Source organism: Chenopodium quinoa, unplaced genomic scaffold, assembly GCF_001683475.1.
Source record: "Chenopodium quinoa cultivar QQ74 unplaced genomic scaffold, ASM168347v1, whole genome shotgun sequence".
NCBI lineage: Eukaryota > Viridiplantae > Streptophyta > Magnoliopsida > Caryophyllales > Amaranthaceae > Chenopodium > Chenopodium quinoa.
The window spans coordinates 5,266,232-5,294,021 of NW_018743327.1; the positions used below are offsets into that span (position 1 = coordinate 5,266,232).

General features: G+C 34.5%; 2 protein-coding genes across 2 annotated transcripts; both read right to left on the bottom strand.

Moving 5' to 3' along the window:
• Window positions 1–1,710: 1,710 nt before the first annotated feature.
• LOC110737438 (phenylalanine--tRNA ligase alpha subunit, cytoplasmic-like) lies at window positions 1,711–18,619 on the bottom strand. The gene is made up of 19 exons (XM_021917800.1): window positions 18,460–18,619; window positions 16,214–16,375; window positions 15,426–15,548; window positions 15,248–15,340; window positions 12,791–12,847; window positions 12,104–12,159; window positions 11,847–11,939; window positions 10,952–11,042; window positions 9,485–9,522; window positions 9,313–9,351; window positions 7,043–7,119; window positions 6,399–6,483; window positions 5,919–6,015; window positions 4,255–4,351; window positions 3,859–3,930; window positions 3,444–3,510; window positions 3,025–3,150; window positions 2,108–2,162; window positions 1,711–1,989 (listed from the first exon to the last, which is right to left on the bottom strand). Exons 2-19 carry the CDS (start codon window positions 16,358–16,360, stop codon window positions 1,936–1,938), a joined length of 1,467 nt encoding a protein of 488 aa, XP_021773492.1. The 5' UTR covers window positions 16,361–16,375; window positions 18,460–18,619; the 3' UTR covers window positions 1,711–1,935.
• Window positions 18,620–25,776: 7,157 nt separating this feature from the next.
• On the bottom strand, window positions 25,777–26,325 carry LOC110737330. The gene has a single exon (XM_021917690.1). The coding sequence runs from the start codon at window positions 26,323–26,325 to the stop codon at window positions 25,777–25,779; it is 549 nt and encodes a 182-aa protein (XP_021773382.1).
• Between the last annotated feature and the right edge of the window lie 1,465 nt (window positions 26,326–27,790).

Consider the following 27,790-nt stretch of genomic DNA (forward strand, 5'->3'; position numbering starts at 1 on the left):
ACCGTTATTTTTAAAAAATGTATGAAAAAAGTTTTCACAATATAACATGCGTTAATTTTTTTAATTTTGATAGACTTTTACTATGTTTTACTTTTAAAGTACTCGTTTTAGTTGTTTTTTTCAAATACGGAGCACTTATTTAATACTATGATTAAAATATTTTCTACGGAGTACAATTCTTATATGAAATTGAAATACTAAGCATAATAGGAATACAAAAATGATTATTGTAACACACTAAACAGGCGTGAGGCGTGCACACGAGTTCATCACTAGTTACTTTTAAAAGCTTTTAAATAAAAAAATTCACCACTCCCCACCCCCACCAGCCTACCACCCCTTCTCTTCCGACGACGGCATTGATGCCACCCACAACCCCCCATTGCCTATCTTACCTCCTTCTCTCTCTTCTTCTTTCTCACTTGCACCTTTGTTATTGATTAGGTATCTCGTGGAATTATTAAAAAAACCTAGAAAAATTCAACTTTAATTCTCTCTATTACTTGCAAGTTGCAAAATCATCAAATTTCATCAGTTAGATTGCAAAATCATCAAAATCTGAAAAACCTTGAAAAATTCCTCTAATTTCCTTATTCTATCTTACCCTGTATAGCTTGTTTTACGGGGTTTTCGTGAGGGATGAAGGGTATTGGGGAAGGGGGATTTATGGTTTGAGGGGGACGTGACTGGGATAGTCGCTAGCCTTGAAAGGCGGTCTAGACGCGGCTAGAGAACAGGGGAGATTAGGTTCTCAGAACTACGGCATGGTAGCGGAAGAGTCGGTGCTGATTTTTTTAAATAAAAAAAAATTTAAAATTATTGAAAAAAAAAACTAATAATAAAAATAAATAAAAAAAAAACCTAGCCCTAGTTATAGATTTTAACCAAAATATATCCTTAATGGTATTGTTAATACATACTTTTTTTTCCATAAAAAAATGGTATTGTTAATACATACTTATACCAAAGTTCATTGAAAATTTTGTTGTTACCGAAGAGAATTAAAAATCACGTGGGTACCAAAGAGAAATTTAAAAAACACGAGTGCCAAATAGAAAATTAAAAAACACGTGAGTACCAAAGAGAATATTCCAACAAAAAAAAGGAAAATTTGACTTTTACTACCAAAACAAATCAAAAAATAGTTTTTTACCACCAAAACTTCTAAAACTTTTATTTTACCACTAAATAAAAAATTAAAATTGCATTTTACCATCTGTTGTCAAAAACATAACGAAAATTTTTAAATTCTTCGATTTTCGTACCACACGTGGTCTTTAGGGGTTTTGGGGGGCATTTTGGCCCCAAGGATCCCATTTGAGGTCAAAATTGACAAAAAAAGGTTGAAAATGTCTTGTTTTGCGTGTTTAACAATACCTCAATTTGCGTGAAATTCGTAAAACAAGGCATTTTCGATCATATTTTGTCAATTTTAACCTCAAATTGGGTTTATAGGACCAAAGTACCCCTCTAATTTTATGAAAACTATGTTTTGCACACGAAATTCGAAGAAATTTTTTTAAATCCATTAGATTTAACAAAATCTTGACGTTTTTTTTTTTAGGGAAATAACAAAATCTCGACGTTTGGTGATAAAAAACAATTTTTAGATTTTTTTTTGTGGTAAAAAAACAAATTTTTTTTTTAATTTTTTTTTTTTTGTAAATGTCAATTTTCCCAAAATAAAAAAATAACTGAGCTTGACAGTTATACAAGTTTTGAATGGGAGACATTGGAGTAGTTACAACGACAAATTGTTAGGAATCAACAATAACGGAAAAAATACACGATTAAGAAAATGTCCCAAAAAGAACAGAATTAATTTATAAAATTGGTATGGAACTGATATCACAAAATATAATTTAGCTTTGCTAGAAGTTAAGCTAAAAATAAAAATCAAATGAAATATTTGCATTTAGCTTTCGAAATTGAAAGCTATTCAAGCCCAATTCTGCAAATGGGATTCTTCTTCATCAATCCCAGATCAACCTAATAACCAAGAAACGTAAAGTATTATAACAAAATACAAATAATGAATTCTAATATAATATAAAACAGAAAAAAAAAAAAAATATATATATATATATATATATATATATATTCATACCTTGTGCCCGAATAGATCTCGTATATTATCAATTCCATATAATATCATCGTAGGCCTGCAAAGGGAAAAAGGAAAAAAAAAAAAAATGAAGCTACATAACTAAATAGTTTCTTTTTTCACAGTGCTCGCATATAATGTCAAATTTAATTACATACATTTCAAGATAGGACATGATCTCATTTCTACGCTTCCAAAAAAGCCATTAATTGTCAAGGATTATTCAAAAGCCATGACAAGTTTTTCATCTTATATCAATCCGCTCCACACCCCCCCCCTCCCTCTTTCTCCTTTTCTTTTCTGTTGGTTCTTGTCATCTCTTTGCTACTTCCTCTGTCCCCTTTTGATAGTCTTTTATGGGCAAATTTTAGTCCCAAAATATTCACCATATTTGTTTTTTCCAACAACCATTAATATTAATTTTTTACCAAAATTCCCTCCAATTTGCAATACTTGTGCAACTTTAAATTTCCCATGTAAATTTTGTTTTCCCGTGTACTTTTATTACTTTCTCTCTCTACTTTTTTGCATGCCTAATGTCAACTTACTTTTTCAATGTACTTTAACTATTCTTATTTGTGTTTATTAATTCCCGTGAAAAATGCCCATAAGGGACTATCAAAAGGGGACGGAGGGAGTATAATATAAGGAAATCAATACTATATATTCTTATAAGAAATCATAGTTTTTCTATTAGCTTAAGTTGCCACAATAAGGAAATCAATACTATATATTCTTATAAGAATACATAGTTTTTCTATCATCTAAAGTTGCCACGATATAAGGAAATCAATACTATATATTCTTATAAAATAGAAAACATAGGTCAGTTTGCTTGAAACTACACTTACAAAACTGCAGCTCGTATATCTTAAGTGCAGTATTCAGTATTAGAGAAATGAAACCATACTTAAGCTCACCTCTCAAGGGATAACCCCCATGCAACTACACGGACATCATCTGGAAGCCCCATAGGAAGCAACATCTCGGGTCTGAACATACCCGAATTTCCTATCTCCACCCACTTTCCAAAGCCTTCATGATAACTGGCAAATCAAAGATTAAAGGTTACAATGCAAGTGACAATTTGGCAAATTTGCAAACAAATAAAACAGGTCCCAACAGGACAAGTTTGGTTCAGTTTTCAGTCCAAACAGGATCATGCTTACCCACAAATATGATTATCGACACAGCAGTACACTGCTCTAAAATAATACATATACTTGTGCAAAAGAACCCATGATTTATTTTTTTATTTTTATTTTTTTGAAAAAAGATAATTTCTTTAAATCACAATGACAGGAATTGTACACTAATGTTCTTAAAAAATCTTTCTTACCTGAATATTTCCATACTAGGTTCAGTGTAAGGGTTGTATGCAGGCTTGAAACGAAGTTTCATCATCCCTGCAGAAATCATGACACACTTCTTTACATCACCAGGGGAGTCATCCAAGTTGAAATCAAAGTACTGCTTTAAAGCTATATTCCAGATTCAGAGATCTGATAGTAGTCTTAAGAAAAAGTTAAAAGGATGTATATGCTTTGTAGCATCCTGCCAAAGCTTAATTTCGGTTTTCTAGTCATCAAAAGAGTTTTAAGAAAAATGCTGAGTAGCATCAAGAAATAAGTTGGATTTATATTCTCACTTTAGGAATATTCAGATTCTCTCAGGCAAATAGACCATAGAATAACTTGTAACATGACATTAACAAGAGCTAGACAATAACTTGAATAAACAAAGATAAATCTTACCTAGACGTGAAAAAAAGTCATGCAGTACGCCAATAAGATCCCCTACGGTGAGACCACGATCACATATAAGGCCTGAAACGAGAATACATAATTAGGCGAGTAACAAACAACAAATTCTCATTATTTTATCAGAGAAAATTTGATCTGCTGCTAATGCAAAGGTACCTATTCAAAACCACACACTTGAGAGCAATAAATGTTAGCACAGATGTAACCCAAGTTTAATTATTTTATTTATTTTAAAACAATTCACCATGCAATAAGAAATTGGCCCTGTTGACCTTAAAGGATACACTGTCATGAGAATTAAAATTTGCAACCAACCTTTGCCAAGCTCGTACCCAAATTAGAAATAGGACTATTGCCCATCCAAGAAATAATAAAAATAGTTCACACCTTCTATCTGATGGAATTCTGCCAAGTGCGTCCTGTCAACAGCTTCATTTCTGAACACACGGTCTATTGAAAAGTATTTTTGAGGAGCAAATGGTTTCTACAAACATAAGAAAAGACATGATCAGAAAAAAGATACATCAATCTAATTGAACACTATAATTTGGCAAAGTCATTAAGCATAAAGATACAGATCATATAAAAGGATAAAGGAGTATTAAAGCAAAAGACCTCTCCATATCCAATGTAGAACATAATATGGTTTCATGTCTTCACCACTTACTAAACATTTTTGCCAAGCATTTGTAATGTGTTACAAATTCCAATTAATTTATTAAATTTTTATTTAATAAAGGGTTATTTGTGGACCTCCATGTTGTTAGCTTGAATCTTGAGTTGTATATTGTTAAAATTGTTGATCTGATTGACTGATTTGCATCATTAGCCATACGATAGGTGTGTCTTTGGCTCCTTGGCTTTTCTTGCCAATTTGCCATGTTATCTAGTTTAGAATTCTAAATGAATTAGGGTTTCTTAGGTTGGTTCGTAGTGTATATAAACAAGTATCCATTTATTGATTTTCTTTTTGGTCTACTCAAATCCATACTAATGATAAGAGGACCAAAAGGGTCTATTAAGGACTAGGGTTGATTTATTATATGTTACACGAACATGTAAACATCTATCCATTTAACTATCCATAAATACACACATGAAAACAAAAAGGCATGGTATTCACATCTCTTCTGAAGTAATGTATACTGCCCCCATAAACAACTATTCGGCTGATTATCCATGAATACGCATGAAAACAATTATATAAAAAAAAAAAAAGAAAAAAAACCTTGTTTGGATAGTGGGTGGGAAATTGGGAATATATAGGGAATAAATAACAATTTTACAAAAATACCCTTTACTAAGATTATTATTTCATTCTTTTCATTAATGGCAAAAATGTCATTTTCCCCCTATTCCCATTCCCATCCATTTATTACCTACCCTCCCTAGGTAATAAAATGGTGGGAATTCACCCATAAATAATCCCATTCCCAAACCCCTTTTTATTCCCATTCCCACTAAACAAACAAGACTTATTTTTTCAATTGGGATTAAAATTCCCAATCCCACCCTCAATTCCCACTTGCCAAACACCCCCTTGAAGTAAATGTTATACTGCCTCAATTAGCCATCCAGCTGGTAGGCCACATTTGATTAAAAGGGTCAAGACTCCACAAGAGCTAAACTAGAATCACATAACAGGTCTAATCCATGTCTTTTTAGATGATTAATAATGAGAGTTTAAAGTGCAACTTACTAAATCTAGATTTTTTGTTAGTAAAAGGAAGTATAATTTACAAGCAAAGGGAATACTTACATACAAGTTAGACTTTACAAAATGGAATGACTTTAAAAAAAATAAACAAAAAATAAATAAAAAAAAAGTTTATATTTCTTTTGTGCATATGTAAATAACCACTATTCAGCACCCAAACATCAAATATGAAGACATTCAATTCGGAATAGAAAGATAACAATTAAGGCAATGGCAAAATGACGTCAATTATTCTATACAAAGTATGACAGCTCAATAGAGACAGAGAGGGCCCTTAGAGGTTCAACTACCACAAATTACTTACAGCAATTAAATCATTACAGTCATAAAATACCTGTGCAAGTTTATATAGCATTCTTGAAGAAACAGCAGTTGTATGTGTTCGCAAAAGATTTTTGTTCGCCTCCTCTCTTTTCCAGTAATATCCATACCTAAATTAAACATAATTCAGAATAATCAAGGGACAATTTTAGAACAAAATATTAAACAGTACTTACAGTTTCTAGGTAACTTAGGGACATGTAACTATTTTAAGTGGCTAACTCCATGTTTCATATTTACATACTTAGAAAAACGGAAAAATTGACTAAACAGCACCCCGGGAGTGACACTACCTTAGTTTTATTTTAGCAGACATTTTTTAGGCATGTTTGCCAATGAACACTTTTAAATACAAATATCTTTAATTATCATTGAGCAAAAGTTAAGTAAATTTGATATTTGGAAACATGTTAGCTAAAAAGAAACTGAGGAAGTAAAATGTTAGTAGATAGAAGAATGAGATTGAATAATATAAAGGAAGAAGAATGTATACCCTCTGGAACCATAACCACCCGATTCGTGAACACACTTTACCCTCTCAACATAATCTTCAGGCAGCCATTGTGTAGTGGACGGTTCTGCAGAGTAGCAATTACATATTCAATAAGCACGAAAACCAATGTTGCAAATTAGGTTGGCACAATCTCGTAAAAGTAAGCATCATAGCTAGGTCAGCGTAGAAAAACTATAAACCCTAGATTGTCCAAGGACATTTAAAAAAATGAAGATCTTTAAGATTATCCATTCTCTTAAAGCAAAAAAACAATTGTGGTATAAAATAAATATATCAGGACATCAGTATAAATCAAGAAACCATCCACAATCTCTAAAATGAGCATCATGTAATTAACATCAGACAACAACACAATTAAAGTGGTTTTATAATAATACAGCAATAGCAACAATAACAATCATTCCCAACAAAACAACAAATCAGGGCTAGGACAGGTATAATGTACTCAGCTTTCCAGGAAGTTTTCGAAAAATCCCAAAAAATTATATGGTAATATTACAGAGAAATTGCAGATAAAGTGAAGGTTTACCTATGGTTGGAGAATAAATTTCATAAAAATTGATACAAAAGATGGAACAATAGATGTCTAAAAGATGCAATAAACATGATAAATTAAAACAAACCTTTCAGAAAAAAAGTGTCATGTGAATCACGAGCTGGGTGTTGTTGTGGCTGGAACAATGCATCAAAATTCCAAAAGCTATAAGAAAAACATTATATTCATCAAACATAAATAAATAAAAAAATCCAAGCAAAACATCAAGATGCAAATTCCCAAGTCCAACTAAAAATATCCCTGTATTGGGTAGTGCAAATATGTTGTCTGCTATACATTAGAATGATTTTTTTTTTTCAGCTCACATAAAAAGTAAGTCATGAACCTTGAGACATTGTTATGTGACATTGACACATTGTTATGAAAAATTAAAAAAAATTTATCATGCAACTTGGAATCTACCCACATAACAGCCTCAATCACAAAATCCTGCACCACATAATGGCTAATGCTTAGCTGTTGAGTGGTAGTAAACAATTAGTTTTAAAGATTGCCAAATTAAATGGGTGAACAGACTGCTTTAAATAAAATAAAATAAAAAACAACAGGGCTGTGAACACCCCCCCCCCCCCCCCAAACAGCACATCTACATGACCTTTTAGATACCAAGCATTCATCCTTAACAAGAATTAGCCGAATTACACATAAAGAAATCATACCACACTAGCATATTTCATAAACTTTACATTATGGAGAAATTTATTAGATTGTTCAATTTCATATACATAAGAGCCTTTAGACGCCAAGTGTTAATCTTACTGACGAATATTGTGAAAAGTTCTTTGGACAAGGGTACGGGGACAAGGAAAAAATCTAAATTAAAAAAAAAAAAAAAAAAAAAAAAAAAAACCAAAGAAAATTTAAAATCAAATGCAGTTTTTATGTGACCGAAGCATTTCCATACAATTGAAGGGAAAATTCTGCCATAAAACCAGTGTTGCTCTACGGTACAAAATGTTGGGCTTCTAAGAAGGAGCACATTAAAAAGATGCAGGTTACGGAAATGCGCATGTAAAGGTGGATGTGCGGGAACACCCTAAGACATAAAACTAAAAATGAGGTTATTCGCAAGAAAGTAGGTGTGGTAGGCATTGCAGACAAACTAAGGGAAAATCGTATGTGTTGGTTTGGGAATGTAAGACGGAGACCCAAGGATGCACCAGTACGAGAGAGGAAGAGTGGGACCGTGGAGGGGTTAAACGATGGAGAGGGAGACCGGAAATGACTTGGTTGGAAGGAGTTAGGAAGGATATAAAATATATGAATTTGCATGAGGATGGCATTGGACTGTAAGGATGGAGGAGGAAGATTTTTGTCAATGACTACACGGAATAATCACTTTTGATTCATGTACAAGACTCCACTTAGGGGATTAAGGCTTTGATTGATCGATTGCAGTCATTATTTTCCAAAGGATCGAAAGAGTAAAGTGCTGAGTCCATGTAAGATGTAACATAGCCTCTAAACCCCATGTCGAATTCCAGTAAAGAGAATGGACTTCTAATTATAGAAACCATGGCCTTAAACATGAACATTTCAAGAACGCAAACTAATTAGAATGGATTTCAATCATTTCATACTTCTAACAACCACATAAATCAAGTAAACATCCATCATTATGTCCCAAGTCTCCCAGCAATCAACCAGAAGAAAAAAAAAAAAAAGAATACAGCTAATAATGTAAAAACTCCTTTAACTGCAGCAAAGGGAATCCCTCCAATAATTATCCTTCTCCAAGTATTTTACTAACAAGACCGAGTGCAAATAGTGAAATAGGACATGTTCCAACAAATTAGTCCCCAATTAAATAAAAATACGTTCATTGCCAGACAATAAGTTCACTGCTATTGTTTATTCAGTAGATAGAAAAACCAACAGGCTGCTTCCTTATTAAAAACATCACTTAACATGTGTAGTCGGGAAAAAGAATAAAAGAAAGCCACAAAAACAGTTAATTAACAGCAAGTCACCATTTGTGATCATTGGAAGTAAATATTGTGCATAGAGTACTACTCTTTTAACTTAGCCTCTTGAGTGCATAAAAATTCTGTAACTTGTAGCTTTCTGAGCGACAGGACACAGAAAGGTCATATGACACAAAACTTGCATTTAATATTAAAATAAATGGAATAAGACAACAGGTATGGCAGAATTTAAGGCTTTCTTTGAATTCAGCAAATAATAAATTTTTACTTGTTACACATAGCACAAAATAGTACGTATTTGCATGACAATATTAAAATTATAAAATACAAATAGGCTAATAGCATAGATCAGGAAGTTAAAGTATTAAACTAGTAGACAATAGACAAGTCTTACATGAAAGAACAAACGTACCTGCTTTCGACATAATTGTTTGTTGGCATTTCCTCAAAGCTGCGCCCAGACCAAGACAAATTTGTAAAGCCAATAAAATATCAATAGTGATCAGAGAAAATTCTTTCATAAAAATAAATACGTGAACAAGGAAATAGAACGAAATAAAATAGAGAGACGAATGGAATCATACCCCATCTGAAGAAATATTTCTTTCAATTGCTTCCGAACCTGAAACATTGAATGATGTTAGACATAACAAAAAATGAAAATACCATTTGACAGATCAGGATGATGAGGAAAATAATAGAAATTAACAAAAGAAATCTGACAGGCAAGAGTTAAGATTTGAGCAAAGTACAAAATAAATAAATAAATTGAGCAAAAACTAAGAATAAAAAAAGTTCCTTGTAAAATCTTACGGACTTAGCGAGTAAGCATTTTCCTTCACCTAATAAAAGCGCATCTGCTACATTGAATTCCCTGCATTAATCCTATCTTCTAACATCTCTTGTTAAATTACTATCATATTGTTCAATTGGCAAAATATACCTCATTTTTTAAAAGTACTCAAGAACTCAACACTTCACACTTTTGCGCTTGCCAATGTAAAACCATAACCATTAATATTTGTAATGTATATTTGTAAAATAAAATAAAAAAATAAAAAGATATTCCGAGAATAAAAATTGAGACCCAGTTAAACAAAAAAAAAGGCAGAAAGAACATATAGGTGTTTGAAAAAAACACACAAGTGTTGAACAAATAACATGTTTGTGTTTGACAAATAACATGCATTACCAAAGAACATAAAGACATTACAAAAAGAACGTGATAAAAACTTTATCAAAATTTCATGGAAATTTATACATCAACGGAAATTTTTTTTACCAAACATATCATTTTCATAAAAATAGTTTTCTCTCTGTCCAAAAATTCAAATTTCCACAATAATTTTCAACTAAAATTATTTTCAACTAAAAATAATTCAAGATTTCATTTTCAAATTAAATTTCAAATTTTAAAATTCAAAATAACATATGTTAAAAGAACACAAGTTATAATGTAAAGAACATATAGTTCATACCAAAAGAACACACCGATCAAACTCAAAGAATGTACGATAATAAACATAATTTAAAATATGATGTATGATAATATAATAAAAAAAAAAACATATGTAGAATTTGTGGGTCACTCATTACCTCAAAAGAACATACGAGCCTAATTCAAATAACATACTTTGTATTATTGAAGCCCAAAAAACATGTTTAATCAACATATGTTAAACACAAGTATAAAAGAACACATTATCAAAAATATATGGGTAGGTTCTTTGTCAAACATAAGTATGTTCTTTGTCAAATACAATATCTTCTTTTTCAAATACATGTATGTTCTTTCCGCCTTTTTTTTCTGTTTAACCGGGTGCACCATGACCCGGGTGTACAATCCTATTTTCAGATTTCTGAAAGTTCTAACCACACAATCAGCAACTATTTATAACAATAGTACAATAACATGCAGTTATGCAATTCAAAATTTCAAATTAGTCAAAAAGTTGCATTAAACTAAATAACAAATTGCTGCAACCAAATGGAAATGCTTAAAAACTAACCCTGGAAAAGAGAATTTAAGCAAATAGAACCAGCACCCTAACCTTGAGTAAGGGATGTAAATGACCACCTTCAGGTGGAAGACCTTTAGCATTAAAGTTGTATTCTTTGAGTTCCAAATCCTTCCAGGCACCACTTGAGATATCATGCCAACATTAGGAAAGTCAAACAGCAGGAAAAAAAATTCTTAAACCAAGCTCCCACCACAATGTCAACAAGTCACACAAAGTTTGCTCATAGCAACACAAGTACAGATTACACTCATTACAGAGCACCAAGGCACAAAAGGCTAATTGGTAAGTATGCCAAAGTTGGAGAGAGGGTATGCGACAATGAAAACTGTGGAAAAGGATCACATGACACAACTTCACAAATGGAACAAGGCCTGAAGGCCAACAGATTTTCAAACCAATTCATCACTGAAGCTTAAAGATTACCACTTTGAACACCATCAATTTATCAGAGCAATACAAGGCTTATGCAATAAATGCCAACATGTGTGCGTGTGTATTTATATATTGCAAGTCGGGCTAAGTAAGCTAACAATATCCATTATAATCAATTTCTACCTAAGTATTTAACCTTACCTTGTTCACTTAAAGGTCAAGCAAGCTGTAGAAATTTATTTCCCCATTACATGGTCTCAAAAAATAAAAATGATTGCAAGCTATTGCTGTCCTTGAATAGTTAAATGGCTTCAGAATATGTCCACTGATCACTCTCTTAATGGGGAATACTCAATTAGTACAAGAGGAAGAAATTAGGTTTTGTGCTTAGATATCTAATTTCACAAAATAATTTATGTTCTCTTCTTCTTAGTTGACACATTTTTAGACCAGGAAAAGCACAGCACCAGGAAAAGAACATCCGTAGCAGCTAACTGAATAGTGCACTTAAGCTAAAAAAACCCTTTCCCAATCATATGCATCAGTGAAATACCTTTGCAAATGCTCTCGAGTCAGATCAGTTGCTGCTTTTTTCCTTTTTGGGGCATAATTTGGACCCTTTCGAATCGAATATCCCTTCCATGTCCTAGCAAATACAAACGATGAGTTAGCAGTGTAACAGCTGGCAATGTGCATGCAGGAGACATAAGCATAAGAACAGTACATGATAAGAAACTAGCATAGAGTCATTATCCAACATGTCAGCTGAAAACAGATAAAGTATAATAAGAGAGCATGAGATATCCTTACTGCAAGTTTATCAGTTTTCTCCGTTTGAGAGCATCAATATCATCTTGCTTAACCACCTGCAGACAAGAAATTCGCCAATTAAAGCTAAACAAAGAGACTATAGAAAAATTTCCTTAATATAAGGCAGACAAATTATCAAAGGAAAACACAAACAAGTAGCAAATTAAGAAGCATACCTACAAATTTAAAACTGTTTAATTTTAAATAACTACAGTTTTCATCGCAATAACCTATTATGAAACACCAAGAAGTCTGGAACTCTGGATGGATCAATAATATGAATTCTAACCCCCAACCAGCCAAACCTTGTAAAGAGGTTACTACCAAAAGTCCCGCAAAGAAATTGTTTATCAAAAACAGAACAGCATAACCAGTAGAGCACTTTCTGCCCCGGCCAAACAATATATAAAGGCAGAACCAAAGGATCCACTCTTTTTTATAGAATCATAGGGAACTTGTCCAGATTCGAAGTAACTATTTAGTTAAGTTTGAATTCATGGAAGCAACCCACTACAGCAAAATTACAATACTCACATACTCTAACAACAAACAGATCAGAGAACATCGTTAACTGTTCAGATAAATACATTGGAAAATGCTACTAGTTCCTAAGCCTGAGGAGTGGGACCTCATCACATAAATATTGTCCGCATTTAAAATACCAAATGAGTAAAGACACCGTCTCACCTTCTCAGCTTGTATATGTGTAAGCAAGTCCTTGATCTTATCGTCAACATGTTGAACCTGCAACAGAAAACTAAATTATTATTCATAAAATCAAGCTGCATAAACACAAATATATACATATATAGATAAGCTTACATTTGAACTTCACTTTTACCAAAACAATCATCACCTCTATGTACAATGTATTTGATAGAAAGGACAAACATTATAACCCTAAAACCCTTTTCTTATACAATTTGACCCCAATTAATGAGCATCAAGCACCAAACAAGGCTTGGCTCACTTGATAACGTTCTTACCTTAGGGGTTCGAATTTTGCAAATGAGGGGTGGGGAAATGGGGATCCCCTTACCTGTCCCCTACTCACAAATACTAGCCAAAAAAACTATGAAGATTGAGGTATGGTCAGGTTTCACCTCCACACCTTTTTAAAATTTTAAAAAGTGAATTCTAAGGCACTGTGCTGAGTCATGTCTTTCAAATATAGAGACCAAAATTTTGCTACGACTGATATACAGTTTCCAAGCCCTTAGTACACCTTGTGTGGTCAGTCTTAGTCGATTTCAATTCACATCATAGCAGATTGCAAATCAAAGCTCAAAGTATGAAGGAATTGAAAGACGTAATGTATGCAAATACAAGCCCGAAACACACAAATGTATATTTTTATTGGTTTTCTGACAACAATTACGAGGTGTTTGGTACACTCAACTAAGGTATAAGGTATGGATATGAAGTTGCTAAAAGCCTAAAACTCATACATAGTGTTTGTTTAGGAAGATTTCATTTTCTAAACCTATACCTCAAGCTCACAAGGTATTGGGTTAAAAAACCTAAGGTGGGAGACGGGTATGTCCGTATGTATCATACCAAACCCATATTCCTGAACAAAACCCTACACTTGGAATAAAGAATCAAGTTTAAAATCCATGATTTAAAACTCATACCGATTTGTGAATCAATCACCCCTTTCATATGTTTCAAGAGCCTAAGATAACTCGATCTTGCCCATTTTAAATAATTTAATCGAGACTTCTCAGTAAATGTAACTGATGATAGTAACGGGTGAGAATAATTTAACGGCTTCATATCGACGTTCATGTTGGTAATGTTATTATTTCGAAACTTAGATATAATTGTTATTATTAAAATAAAAAATAATAATAGAATAATAAAAAATAAAAATAAAATAAAAAGCAACTGTTTTTTTTGAAGAAAAAAGCAACTGTTTAAAATGTAATAAAAAGAAGGAAAATTTGTAAATAATAATCCCAACTTTGCTCCATTTTCTTTTAATAATCCTAACTTTGGATTATTATGAAATAATCCCAACTTTGGGGGCTATTTACTTTCTTCAATCCCTTTGACCGGTTACCTGTTAACAAGGTTATTTTCTTTTTTTTTTTTTCATAAATGCCACGTGTTGAGTTCTAATTAGCCAAAAGAATTAAAAAAAAAAAATTTAAATCAAAATGTTTCAAAAAAATAAATAAATAAAAAATAAATTAATTAAATTAAATCAAAAAACCCAGCTCCAACCCCAACCCCTTCCCTGACCACCCAGCCCCACCGCCCACCGTTGAACTCAACCCAGCCACCACAATCCACCCTTACCCACCGGAAAATCCACCCGCCTGCCAACTACACCCTCCTTTTGTCCCATCATCGCCACTTCCCCTCCTTCCCCTTGAACCACAGCCCCCATTCTCGTAAACCCCCTTCTCTCTCCTCGAAAAAACCACGGAAATCCTCCCTAGTTGCTCCAAAAGCCCACGAAACCCCTCCCACCACCCTCGAATCACCTGGGGCAAGTGATTCGAGGATGGTGGGAGGGGTTTCGTGGGCTTTTGGAGCGGCGGGGGAGGATTTCCATGGTTTTTTCGAGGAGAGAGGGTTTACGGGAATGGGGGTTGCGCGGCTGGAGGGTTAGGGTAGGTTCGCCGGTGCGGTCAGGTGGTTTTTCCGGTGGGGTAAGGGGGATTGAGGCGGTTGGGGTATGGGATTCCAGTGAGCAGTGGGCGGTGGTGGAGGGGTTGGATGGTGGCTTCATTTTTTTAAAAAAGTTTTTTTTTTTCTTTTTTTTTTAATTTTTTTTTTATTTTGGACCAATCACAATGTGACACGTGTCACGTAACTTGTGATAGCAGGTCATTGACTTTTGTTGACCGGTTTGGGATTGAAGAAACAAAACACCCCCCAAAGTTGGGATTATTTTAGAATAATCCAAAGTTAGGATTATTAAAACAAAACGGAGCAAAGTTGGGATTATTATTTCTAAATTTTCCTAAAAAGAAAACAGAAAAGTTGAAAGAATAAGAAACAAACAAAATATTGAAAACAAGAAAAACAATAGAGTTCGAATTTTCAGAAGTACCACACAAGTATAGACAAAATGTAGCATAGTTTAGAAAGTAATAAATAAAAATCTTTCCAATAATGGAACTTCAAGAAATTTACCTTTCTGGATACCAATTGCTTTCCTCTCTCCACCCACTTATTCTTCATAGCCTGAGAAAATCCAATCTTAAAAACAGAAGGATCCACCTTTTTCTGCATCCAACATGAAAACTCACATCAAGATCCTTCACTTTATCAAAAAGAACAATCAAATATACAGCAAGCAAAAACTGCCAACCTGAAGTTCATCAGGCGAAATACCCTCGGGTGGTATAGCTGAGAAAACTTGCATTTCAGGAGAGCCTGCAGCAGCATAAAGTTTTCCTTCTTCAGTGAGAACCCAGTTTTCCTTCTTAATATCCTATAATGGCAAACACACATATTCACTATAATAAATGCAATAAAAGCATAAATCCAACAAAAAAAAAAAGGCCTAATATCCTGTAATTTCAAAAAAACATATTAGCGATGAATACTCCAATTTAATTCAAGATATACCTTTCCCAAAGCCTAAATCAATAGGCAAAGGCGCAAACAATTTTAACATTTACATTCCATCAAGTTAAACAAACTGAACTAAATTCACAAATAGGCACTCAAGTTACACCCTCCATTTGCATTATTAATAAATAAAATGGCTACCACAAAGGAAAATAGTAGTTGCTAAACCTCACTGTCAATAATTTCCCATCCAACCAAAATACATATTAACACCAGTTTCTTTTATTAATTTGTGAAATTTGGAAATTAAAAAACCATAACACATTCTTCACCTCTAATTAAGCAAAAAGATCTGTGCATACTACGCAGATTTAGACCTTCTGAGATAGCATTCCCTTTTTATTTTCTAAACCACCAAGAAAAAAGAGGACTTTGATAAAACAAATTCAAGTACAACCAAATCAAAATAAACTGCATAATTCAGCTTCAAGAAAATAGACAAATCCCCAATATGTAATTTACTAAGCAATCACTCAGTTCCAGAGTTGAAAGAAAGCAATAAAACATGAAAGAGAGAAGAAATACCTGAGCAAGAACAAGCCCATAGCCATTAAGGCTCTTGGTAACATTGATCACTTCATCATGATCAATCCCAAATTCACTGGCAAATTTTCCAGAATCTGAAATTTCTTCGGTCTTTTCCAAATAGAGCAAAATAGCGTCTTCCGCCATCTTTCGCTAATAATCCTACAATAGTTGATTTGTATTATTCGTCGATAAACATAGGTGGGTATGCAAGAGAGAACTATTTGGCATTTGATGAGTATTAACAAAAATAAAAAGAGTAAAAATAATACTCCCTCCGTCCCATAATATAGTTCCAGCTTTCCTATTTTGGATAACCAAAATGTTGTTCCTATTTCTATTTTTGGATAGTATGTAAAGACAATTATACCTTCACTTTTTAAAGTTTATTCATTGTACTTCCTAATTCACCCTTGAATTTTGCACATGTCTTGTACTTTTTTCCACTCTCTCTCTAAACTTTTGTCTATTATTGTACTTTATGTACTTTATCCGCTTTTCACTCCCGTTTCTTAAATACCGTGAAAAAACACAAACAAGAACTATATATTATGGGACAGAACGAGTAAATAATGAAGCACTTATACAATACGCGCTTCTCCAACAACAATAAAGGGTCCCATATCACCTCTTACTAATTTTTATACCAAATGTGTCATTTGGGTGCTAACTTTTATACCAATGTGTCATTTGGGTGTAGAGCTGTCAAAAACCGACCGAACTGGTAAATCCGAACCGTTTTGAATCGTTTCGAAAAGGAATCGAACCGCTAAGAACCTGTTATTTTAAAACTGTAAACCAACCCGACCCGATTTTTTAAAACCTGAAACTGAACCGATCCAAATGTTTAAGAACTGTACCCGTTATCAAACCGAACTGATACAACCCGAAATCGAGAAGAACCCCAACAAATTACTTCCGAACCCGATAGTAACCCGGCCCATTGTAAACCGAAACCGTTTGAACCCGACGAAAATCGAACCGTTTAAAACCCTGTAATAAGTTATGACCGAATCGTTTATAACCCGTAATAAGTTATGACCGAACCGTTTACAATCCGTAATCGTTCATAATCGAACCGTTTATAATCCGTAAGTCCGTAACCCGTTATGACTGTAGTTTTTTTTTCCTTTTTTTTTTGGGTATATTTTATCAATAATAAAACAAAAGGGTTTAAATTGAATTACGAAGGATTTATATTGAAAAGGTTTGGAATTCTGATGTCATTGAAACTCTTATGCTAAAATATTATCGTCCTCTAACGAATAATGGCTTATGGAACACTATATTGTATTGAAAAAAAATTAAAAATCTAAATCAAATGCTAACTCTAGATTTGTTATTATTATTTGATCCTGAAAATCATTATACAAAAGAGGGACATAAAGCTAAATAACTAATTAATACTCATTATGATCTACTGGAATAACTAATTAAAGAATATTAAGGATATACTAGAAGATATACGCTAACGAAACCCATTTAAAACTAGTAAAACCAGTTGTCAAACAAACTGAGTTCAACTCGAACCAATTATGACCCGAATCGATTACAATCCGACCTGATTAGAACTCGATATGTGTTGACCCAAAACCCGCTTTAAACCGACAAACCCCATTTATAAACCGACCGAATTTAACCCGAACCGATTATGAACCGAACCAATTATAACCTAGAATCCGACCCAAAAAACTGTAATAAAAATAAACCAAACCAAACCGACCCGAATTTATTTAAAACTAACCCGATAAAAGTTCCAACCAGTTTGAGCCCACCCATTACAAACCGAAACCGATAAACTGAACCCAAAACTGAACCGCAAACCTGATTGACACCCTATTTGGGTGCTAACTTTTATACCAATGTGTCACAATTTTTATAATTGGCTTGATAATCATTAGGGGTGCTTGGCTCAAGCAGGCCCATCCCTGAGGCAGGGAAAGAGATCTAATTTCATATTCAATTATCTCGAAAAATAAATAATTTTAGGGATAATTGATTCATATAAGGCTTATAATTTTCTTTTCTTTTGGTTATGATGTTTCATAATCTAAGAATTTTAACCAATAGTTCAGATTTTCAAACCCTAAACTTAAAGCACTGATAATTAAATTAAATCACTGATAATTAAATAAGAACTGATAATATAAACCCTAACTTTAAAGCACTGATTATCAAATAAGCACTGATAATATAAACCCTAGATTGCGAAATTGATATGACGATATTAAAAACAAACAACTTACCTCAGAAGCTGCTTCAATGGAGGATACAAGAATTAGACTCAACGGAGAACGTGAACTGCGCTTCAATGGAGAACGTTGAGTGCGCGCTTCAATAAAACAACTGAGAGAGGTAGGATTGGAGGCCTTCGAGGCTTCGAGCCTTGTTCAAAACCATGACCCGCCACAATTATAAATGGGTTAGATCCGTAAAATAGATAAATGAGGCAGGTCCTTATATGATCGTCCAATTACAAGGCAGGGCGGGTCTATATATGATCGTTCAATTACCGGGTAGGGCGGTCTTTATAACAGTTTGAAAATTTTGGAAATTGCAACCATTTAAAATTACTATTTTGGGTCGTTCAAACGAAAAAGTTACTAGTTTGGGAATTGTAGTCATTTACAAAAAATTTCAGATTGCAGCCCAAAAATTCTTATAAATTGTAAATTGCAGTCCGATTCAACTTTTTCATCGATTTACGTGTCGAAAAATATTCGATTAAGGTTTGAGGGGCCATTTTATTCCTTGAGATTCCAAATTGAGCTCGAAATTAGGAAAATAAAATTTTAACGCAAGTGCCACGTTTTTTCAGCAAATATTAGTTGCCCACAAATCGATATATTTTTGTCACGCAATACGAGGCAGTTATGTTATTTTTTTCTAATTTCGAACTCAATTCAGACCCTAAATGCCTGTAATTTGCAATATACAAAATTTGAATGGTTGCAATTAGCAAATTTTCCAAAGAGTTTTAAGCAAACATGTTCTTAAAAATAGGAAAAATTAGAAAAAAATAATCCCAACTTTCATCAATTTTGGTACAATTATCCTTACTTTGGATTATTCTGAAAAAATTCGAATTTGGGAGGTCTTCTTTTTCTTCAATCCCAAATATCGGTTACCGGTTGAATGGGTTTTTTTTTTTTAAAAAAAAAAGTGACACGAGTCACAAATTAATTGGCTAAAAATATTTTTTAAAAAATAAAATTAAAAAAATTAAAAAAAAAACAAAAAAAATAATTCGAAAATCGCTGGAAGTCATCCTCATTTGTTGCGATAATATTCCAAAGAAAATTACTGAAAACCAACGCTTGTCGATCCTTTAAAGTTCGCTTGAACTTTGCTTTTGCTATGCCAGTATGTCGGCACTTTTGCTGCTTGTGAACCATTATGTCGGTGCTTCTACTATTTATGAACCATTATGTCGGTGCCTTTGTTGTTTATGAACCATTATGTCGGTGCCTTTGAAAAAAGAGTCAATGTCTAGGCGCTTTAGCTAAGTGAGACGATCGTTTATCAGGTCGATCACTTAATGTGATTGTAATCGAGTCGATTACTAAATCATGTCAAGTTACTTAGAAGGGCTAATTGGCGTACCAAGGAACCCAAAATTGTTGCACGAGGTCCACAGTACATAATCGTTCTACGAGGCCTCATACTCTGTCGCCACACCAGCGGCTGCTGGAAGTTGCTGTCGCCCGATGCCAGACTTTTCGTGCGACGCTGCACTCAGGATTTTTGAATAAATCTCCTTTCTTCTTCATTTCGCCGTTGCTGCTATTTTTTTGCTCACAAATCGCTTCATACTTCAAATCACTCGCTCTTGCTCGTTTCTCAACCAAATCCGCTCAAATTTTTTGCAAATCGAAGCTTAATTCATCTAGTTTGCTGATCTATTGTAGACACCTAAAAATGTCTCCCCAAAACCAAACCCGATGATAAATAACCTTTCACCGCCACTATTGGTCGGGTTTAGTATCTAATCCCGAGAGTGCTTAAAAAATCGTATTTTATTAAATTCATACTTTTGAAAGGTCCATGGATTAGTCTTGATGTTTGGTAAAAGCATAGTTTTTATTTTAGCCCAAACTTATTAATTAATTTTTAGCCCAAACCTTTTTTATTTTATTGTTTTATTATTTATTTTTGGCCCAAACATTTTATTTATTTTTATTTTATATTTTCTTATTTTAGCCCGAATAATAAAAGTCAGAAAAAAGCCCGAAATTATCAATCGGCACTTAAAAAGCCGAAAGAAATTAGGGTTAAAAATGAATTTAGACGGAAAAATGGACTGGAAGTGACCGTGTCACGGTACAGTCTGACCGTGTCACGGGAACCCTTCCCGTCTGACGGTGGGATTTCCCGTGACACGGGAGGTCTGCCGTGACACGGGACGTTTCGTGTCCTTTCCGCGTAAACCCTTAACGCGTTTTTTATTCCGTTTTCTAAAAATTTCCCGCGTCACTCAAAAACTGTATCGTGTCACGGGGAAGTGTACCGTCTGACGGTACAGTCTGACCGTGTCACGGGATACTTTTTTAGGGTTTTTATCATTTTAGGGTTCCGTGTGCCCCCTCAGCACATTTTCCCTATAAATACCCCCTCATTTCTGATGTACGGGGCAACCAGAATTTTGTGATTCTTGTTTTCTCTCTTCTATGCTATTAACCTAAACACTAGCCTACCCTTTTTACTTTAAAATTCCTTCTTCAAGCACTCAAAGGAGTCCATATTTTACTCGAGGTTCTGTCCTTAAGCCAAGGCGTGAAAGGTAGAATCGTTTGAGGGTTTGGCCCCAAAATCAACCTTATTTAATTTAATTTAATTTAATTATTGTTTTATTATTTCCTTGAAGTTACTAACTCGTTTATTATTTTGTAGTTGCAAACAAACAGATTCAAAGTAAGGATCATGCTCTTTTTATTATTTTTCTAACGATTTTTATGTTGTTGGAATTATGATTAAATTGGTTTTTATATTAATATTTATTCTATTATTTATTTTGATCACCATATTGCATGTTAAAGGGAATATGTAATTGAAAATCACGCCTAAATAAGATAATTTGGACAACCGGTTTAGAATCCCTTTTAATCTTATTATTAATTAAAGTGATCACCAAATTTTTAGAATTATGTGTGCATTAATTTTAAACCAATTTAGTTAAATAATAGTTTGGAGCGAATTGAATTATTGTTTGTATGCCTTTGAGATCACAAGAATGCTTTTCAATATAAGAATCGAGTAGAGGCCAATACGGGCGAATGTGACTCCACGACTCACTTCGTACCATCATCCCCGATCCTCCTTTCGTGGTTCCGAACCATATGGAGTTAGTAATCTCATGGATTATGAATGGGGTGTAACCTTCACGGGTCAATCGTTGTTGCCTTCGTTGTCCCTTATTCGTGGTTGCCTTTTATGATCCGTGAACGGTTTACAAGTTCCTTAAAAACTTGTTGGCGGCTCCCTACTTTATTTGTCCCTAATCGTATTATGTCAATTCCCACTTCCTATGAGTGCCAAGCATATTCATAACATGCTTTTAACGTAGGCGCACTTCGAGCGACGCCTACATCTATGTAAGTTTTCTTCAAACTCACTCGAATTTTGCTGAATTTTGACATGTTAATTCACGAATTTTCTGGAAATTCGAAATATATTTTGCTTAATTTGCTTTGTTTGTTGAATTTTATGCCATGAAATTGCTTTATTATGTTTGTATATTGCCTAGGAAGTATTTTGAGACTTGTTTGACTCAATTTAGTGGAGAAACGAACAATTCACCATTGTTGAACCCCTTAAGGCCGTGAGAACAATGTGGCTTTTTCTTCGCGTTTTTGCTAGCTATTCTTGTCCAATTTGTCACAATAATTGTCATAGTATTGCAAGAAATTGTTTGATTGCTATGCCATATATGCTTGAATTGAAATCGTGCTCTGTTTTAGCACTACGTACTCTTTTTTTGCGAACATAGTATCATGCAGCTAGGCAAACCTTAGACACTATAGAGCCTTCATTTTTGTTAATTTGCATAATGTAGCATGGCTAGACAAAGCAGTTTTGGTTACCGGTCTCGAGACACTCGACGGGAGCACAAGCCCGTGGATGAGGGCGAGGATCCATCCACCTCTCTTTGTCCCTTCCCTGAGTGGGATGAGCGGACCTTGTTTTTCGCTCCCGAGCACCACATTTCTGAGCGGGTGCGTCGCAGGATTACTAGCGGGAGGACGCGTATCCACGGCTCCGGCAACGTGTCCATTGGCTACTTGTACGACAAGTATTTCCGCAATGATGAGGGATTGCGACGACTTTGGGAGTCTTGTGGGTTGACTGCTTACGACAACTTTGGGAGTCTTGTGGGCTGACTGCCTTGCTTCAGGCCACTCAGGCCATGTACTCTTTTGACGCGAGCCACCACGTGGTTTGTGCTTTGGCGGAGTTCTTCTGGGACACCACCAACACCTTTCACTTTCCCTAGGGCGAGATGACTGTCACCCCTGCCGACTTCAGTCTCATCTCGGGACTGGAGTTCTGCTCGACTACACTGCCATTCGACAGTACGATTTCTGTCCTTTCTCTGATAGTCGAGGAGTTGTTGGGTCTGATTTCTGTTTGGGCCCGTGCCGATGTTGAGTTGTCTCGACTTAGCGCTCGGTGTATCCGTCGGTCTACTCTGGCGATGGCTTTCGAGGATAATGCGACCACCAGTGAGCAGCGGGTGCGCATCTTTGTTCTTATCTTGCTGTCAGGGACTTTTTTTTCCTGACAAAGGTAGTCGAGTACTTCTCTACTACCTTCCTGCTCACCGCGACCTTCAGCTGGTCGGGACTTATAACTGGGCCAGCTTGGCCTATGTTTATTTCTTGCGGGGCTTGCGAGGCTCCTGTTGTCACAGAGCTTTCACAGGAAACATGGCACTCTCCAGCTTCTGGAGAATTGTAGAGGTATACTTTATCCCTTTTTAAAGTTAGCTCTACATTCGTACTAGCATTCGCTAATCTTCTTCTGTATTTTGTAGATTTGGTTCTACGAGCACTTTCCGTCGCTAGCGCCGGCGAGACCATCTCCTCGTGAGATCCCTATTAGCGCTTGTTAGGGAGGTCGCATCAGTGATCAGGCTATAACACCCCCAAATCTCCCACTACGGAAATACTAGTATTATCCGTATAATTATATCGTAAAGATAGACTTAGGCGTATTACCGCCGCGTGATTACGCAAGGCTTACTCAACTTACTATAAATAACAATACTTTGCAGCGGAAACTCAAATACTCTTCTTTATTAATAATAACCATAATAGTAACCAATGTTATGAGTACTCAAAATAGATACAAGGCCAAATTCCTAATTTAGTGAAAACCAATCCCGGGACTCCAATGCATCATTTATTGACTCCAACCTGAAAATAAGCAACACTGCTTACCATAACGGTAAACAGGGCGAACCAAAGCTAATTAGAAGTACGAGTTAGCAAAATATGCTAAGTACGATAGTGCAAGATAATTAAACTCAATTTATTCGCAAACATGCTTTAAAACCAATTTCCAATAAATAATCCAATAATACCAAACTCATGGTGTAAAACCAATTCTCAATAATTCCAATATCAATAATCAATAAAACCAATTCCAATTATTTAAAAAAAAAAACCAATTCCTCATATTAAAACCAATTACTCTCCCAAGTGTGCACACCCCCTAAGCTAGTCTCCTTATGTTACAAGGTTATTCTTGAGGAAAGACCCGGTCATGCAAAATCCAAGGCCTTATCAATAAACCAAATCCGCATAGTGGGATTACCAACATGCTTATAAAGCATAAATAATAATAAATCCATGATTCAATAAATCCTCTTTTAAATCCAATAATTCAACCTATAATAAATTCAACATGCTTTTAAAATCAATCCTTTTTAAACATGAATAATAAATTAATTAATCAAAACATGTTATAATAATCAATACTCCAATTTAATTATTAAAACACTTCAAAAGAACTCTCAAGTAGCTTGATCAAAAACACCCTACAAATAAATATAACCTTAATCAATATAAGGTTAACAAATAATCACAAATAATTAAATTAAACCTTCCCAACTATATGTACATGAACCTCTTAAATTAATTCAACATGAACATTATTAAATTCTGATTTTATATAATTAAAACTACACATAATAATTTTATATTAATCTCTCATAATAATAATAATAATTGAATAAGAGAAAAGGAAAAGAAAAAAATTGGATTTGCGCAGGAAATAGTAGGCAGAAATTTTAGAGGCTATAAATCCTTCGATATAGCTCCTAATTGGGTGATTATTGAGCCTAACCTCAAGTATTTTCGATAGGAACAACTTTCTGTGAAACGTCAATACCTCAAAATCTGACCAGAAGTGCTTTAAAATTGGCTTCAAAGATGAACAGGATGATTTGTGTAAAATTGAGGAGAAGAAAAGAAGAGAATTGGTGTGAAGAATGTGAGAGGTATGAAGGGGTATTTATAGGCTAGTATGAGCATGAATTATGGTAGGAAAATGTAGGAAGAATTATGGTAATTAGGGTTTAAGAGATTACTTGGAGAAGTGAGCAAAGATTTAAGGAAAGTTTTGATATTTGAAGGGATTGTGTACAATTGAATATGGAAGGTATGTATGTCATAAAAAATATTAAGGAAATTAGAATTACTTGGGGAATAATTAAGAATAATGAATGGCAAGAAAATATAATGATTGGATATCAAAAAGATGGAGAATTAGTATTATGGAAAATAGGAGATTTTAAGAAGATAATTAAAAATACAAATTACCAAAATATTTTTCCCAAAATCTTCATGGGATGGCCGAAATGTTTGAGCTTTCCTAAGCTCATATTTTCGGCCCTCCTATTTAGTATTTATGAATATATTTTGCTAGTTTTAAGGAATTAAAAAAATTGTGTAAATAATATTTATTGTAATAAATAATTAAATAATAAAATACCAAATATTCACCAAATAATTTAACTAAATAAAAATCAGACTTTCACATAGGAAAATCAGAAATTATTAGCTAATTAATTGGGATTTTCGGACCTATTAAATTAATAATAAAATATAGCTTTTGCCTTAATTAAAATATCCGAAATATATAAATAATCCGATTTTTTAAATAGGTTAAATGGATAATAAATCATATCCAAAATAATGATTAGTTTTCAAAATACTTTTGGCGCCAAAATTCAAATATTATTTTGGATCCAAATAATAAATTTACTAAAATACCCTTTTTATAAAATAATTCTTAATTAATTAATTAGGAAAATACGTATGAAAATACGGGGCATTACAATCTACCCTCCTTAAAATAAGTTTCGACCCGAAACTTGGTCAAAAGAAACGAAGATCATTTTGAAATTATTGGTTCATGCACATCCTCACTTGACTCAAGACTCCAACTCAACTCAAATAAGACTCGAAATCACTCAAAAATGACTCGAAAAGTAGACGCGCGAAACTCTATCGCCCTTTACCCCCCTTAAAAGGAGTTACGCCCCCGTAACTCGACCACTAACCTTAGGCAAGAAGTTCTGGGTAACGTTTTCTCATATCAGCCTCAGCTTCCCATGTAGCCTCTTTAGTTTTCTGATTTGACCACAATACTTTCACAATGCTCACATCCTTGTTCCTTGTGCTCCTGACCTTAGAGTCAAGAATCTTTACTGGTCTTTCCTCATAAGTCAAATTCTCATCCATCTCAATGGTTTCTGGTTGTAACACATGTGTCACATCAGGAATATACTTTCGGATTTGGCTCACATGGAGCACATTGTGAACCCTTTCAAGCTCGTTAGACAAATCCAACTTATAAGCCACTTTTCCCACTTTCTGAATGATCTCATAAGGCCTGATGTACTCTGGGATTAATTTCCCTTTCTTCCCGAACCTCATCACACCTTTCATGGGTGAAATCTTCAACAAAACTTTCTCTCCTACTTCATATTCCTCTTCCCTCCTTTTCAAATCAGCATAACTTTTCTGTCGATCTTGGGCTGCTTTAATCTTTTCTTGGATCAACTTGACCTGCTTCACCATATCCTCAATCATTTCTGGTCCAAGTACCATAGTTTCCAACATACTGGGCTTCTACACTTTTGATCATACAAAGCTTCAAATGGTGCCATCCCAATGCTTGCATGGTAACTGTTGTTATAAGAGAACTCTATCAAATCCAAGTGGTCTTCCCAAGACCCTTGATACTCCATCACACAAGCTCTTAACATGTCCTCTAATGTCTGAATCGTTCTTTCTATCTGACCATCTGTCGCAGGATGAAATGCTGTGCTCATTAACAACTTAGTTCCCATCGCCTTTTGCAAACTTTGCCAAAAGTTAGACATAAACCTTCAATCTCTATCCAAAATGATATCCTTGGGTACCCCATGGTACTTCACCACAAACTTTACATAAGCTCTTCCCAAATGATCCATGGTCTAAGTACTTCTCATGGGTATGAACGCTGCTGACTTCGTCAACCTGTCCACTATCACCCAAATAGTGTCATTTCCTGCCTTGGTCTTTGGCAAAGCTCCCACAAAATCCATAGAAATTGAATCCCATTTCCACTTGGGCACCTCCAAGGATTGGAACTTTCCTTAAGTCCTGCGATGCTCAATCTTCACCTTCTGGCATGTCAAACACTTAGCCACAAATTCAACCACTTCTCTCTTCATATTAGGCCACCAAATAGTCTTCTTCATGTCCTTATACAACTTATCCTCTCCAGGATGCATTGAATAGGGAGAATTATGGGCTTCTTCCATCAATATTTGTTTCAAATCATCACGATTCTGCGATATACACCATCTTCCCTTAAAACGAATACTTCCCTCATCACCAATGGTGAAATCCAACATTTGCCCTTCATCAATCTTCTTCTTGATTGCTTTCAACTTCTCATCTTCCAATTGGCTATCCTTTATCTCATCATAAATGGATGGTTGAACCACCAAGGCATTCAACATCCTTGCCACTCCACCATGTTCCATCACCTCCAAGTTCAACTTCTGAAATTCCACACACAACTGATCTGGGACTACCATCACATTCACCATATGTTCTGACTTTCTTCTCAAAGCATCTGCCACCACATTAGCCTTTCCTTCATGATATTGAATATCCAATGTATAATCACTCATATACTCCAACCATCGTCTCTGTCTCCCATTCAAGTGTGTCTGGGTGAAAATGTACTTCAAACTCTTATGATCCGTGAAAATCCTACAAGTCACCCCATACAAGTAATGTCTCTAAACCTTCAAAGCAAACACTATTGCAGCTAACTCCAAATCATGGGTTGGGTAATTCCCTTCGTGAACCTTCAACTGCCTCAAGGCATACAGAATCACCCTTCGATTCTGCATAAACACACATCCCAATCCCAACCTCAATGCATCACTATACACGTCATATAGATCACTTCCATCCGGCAAAGCCAACATAGGTGCTGTGGTCAACCTTTCTTTCAAGATCTTAAATGCCTCCTCACACTCTTGGGTCCATGAGAACTTATGCTCCTTTTTCATCAAAC

Coding starts and splice junctions, on each gene's coding strand:
- LOC110737330 (XM_021917690.1), bottom strand. CDS start 26,325: ATGGTACTTGGACCAGAAATGATTGAGGATATGGTGAAGCAGGTCAAG.
- LOC110737438 (XM_021917800.1), bottom strand. CDS start 16,360: ATGGCGGAAGACGCTATTTTGCTCTATTTGGAAAAGACCGAAGAAATT. Junction 11,043..11,846: donor ACTCGAGAGCATTTGCAAAG/GTATTTCACTGA, acceptor TGATATCTCAAG/TGGTGCCTGGAAGGATTTGG. Junction 9,352..9,484: donor GAAATATTTCTTCAGATGGG/GTATGATTCCAT, acceptor GTCTGGGCGCAG/CTTTGAGGAAATGCCAACAA.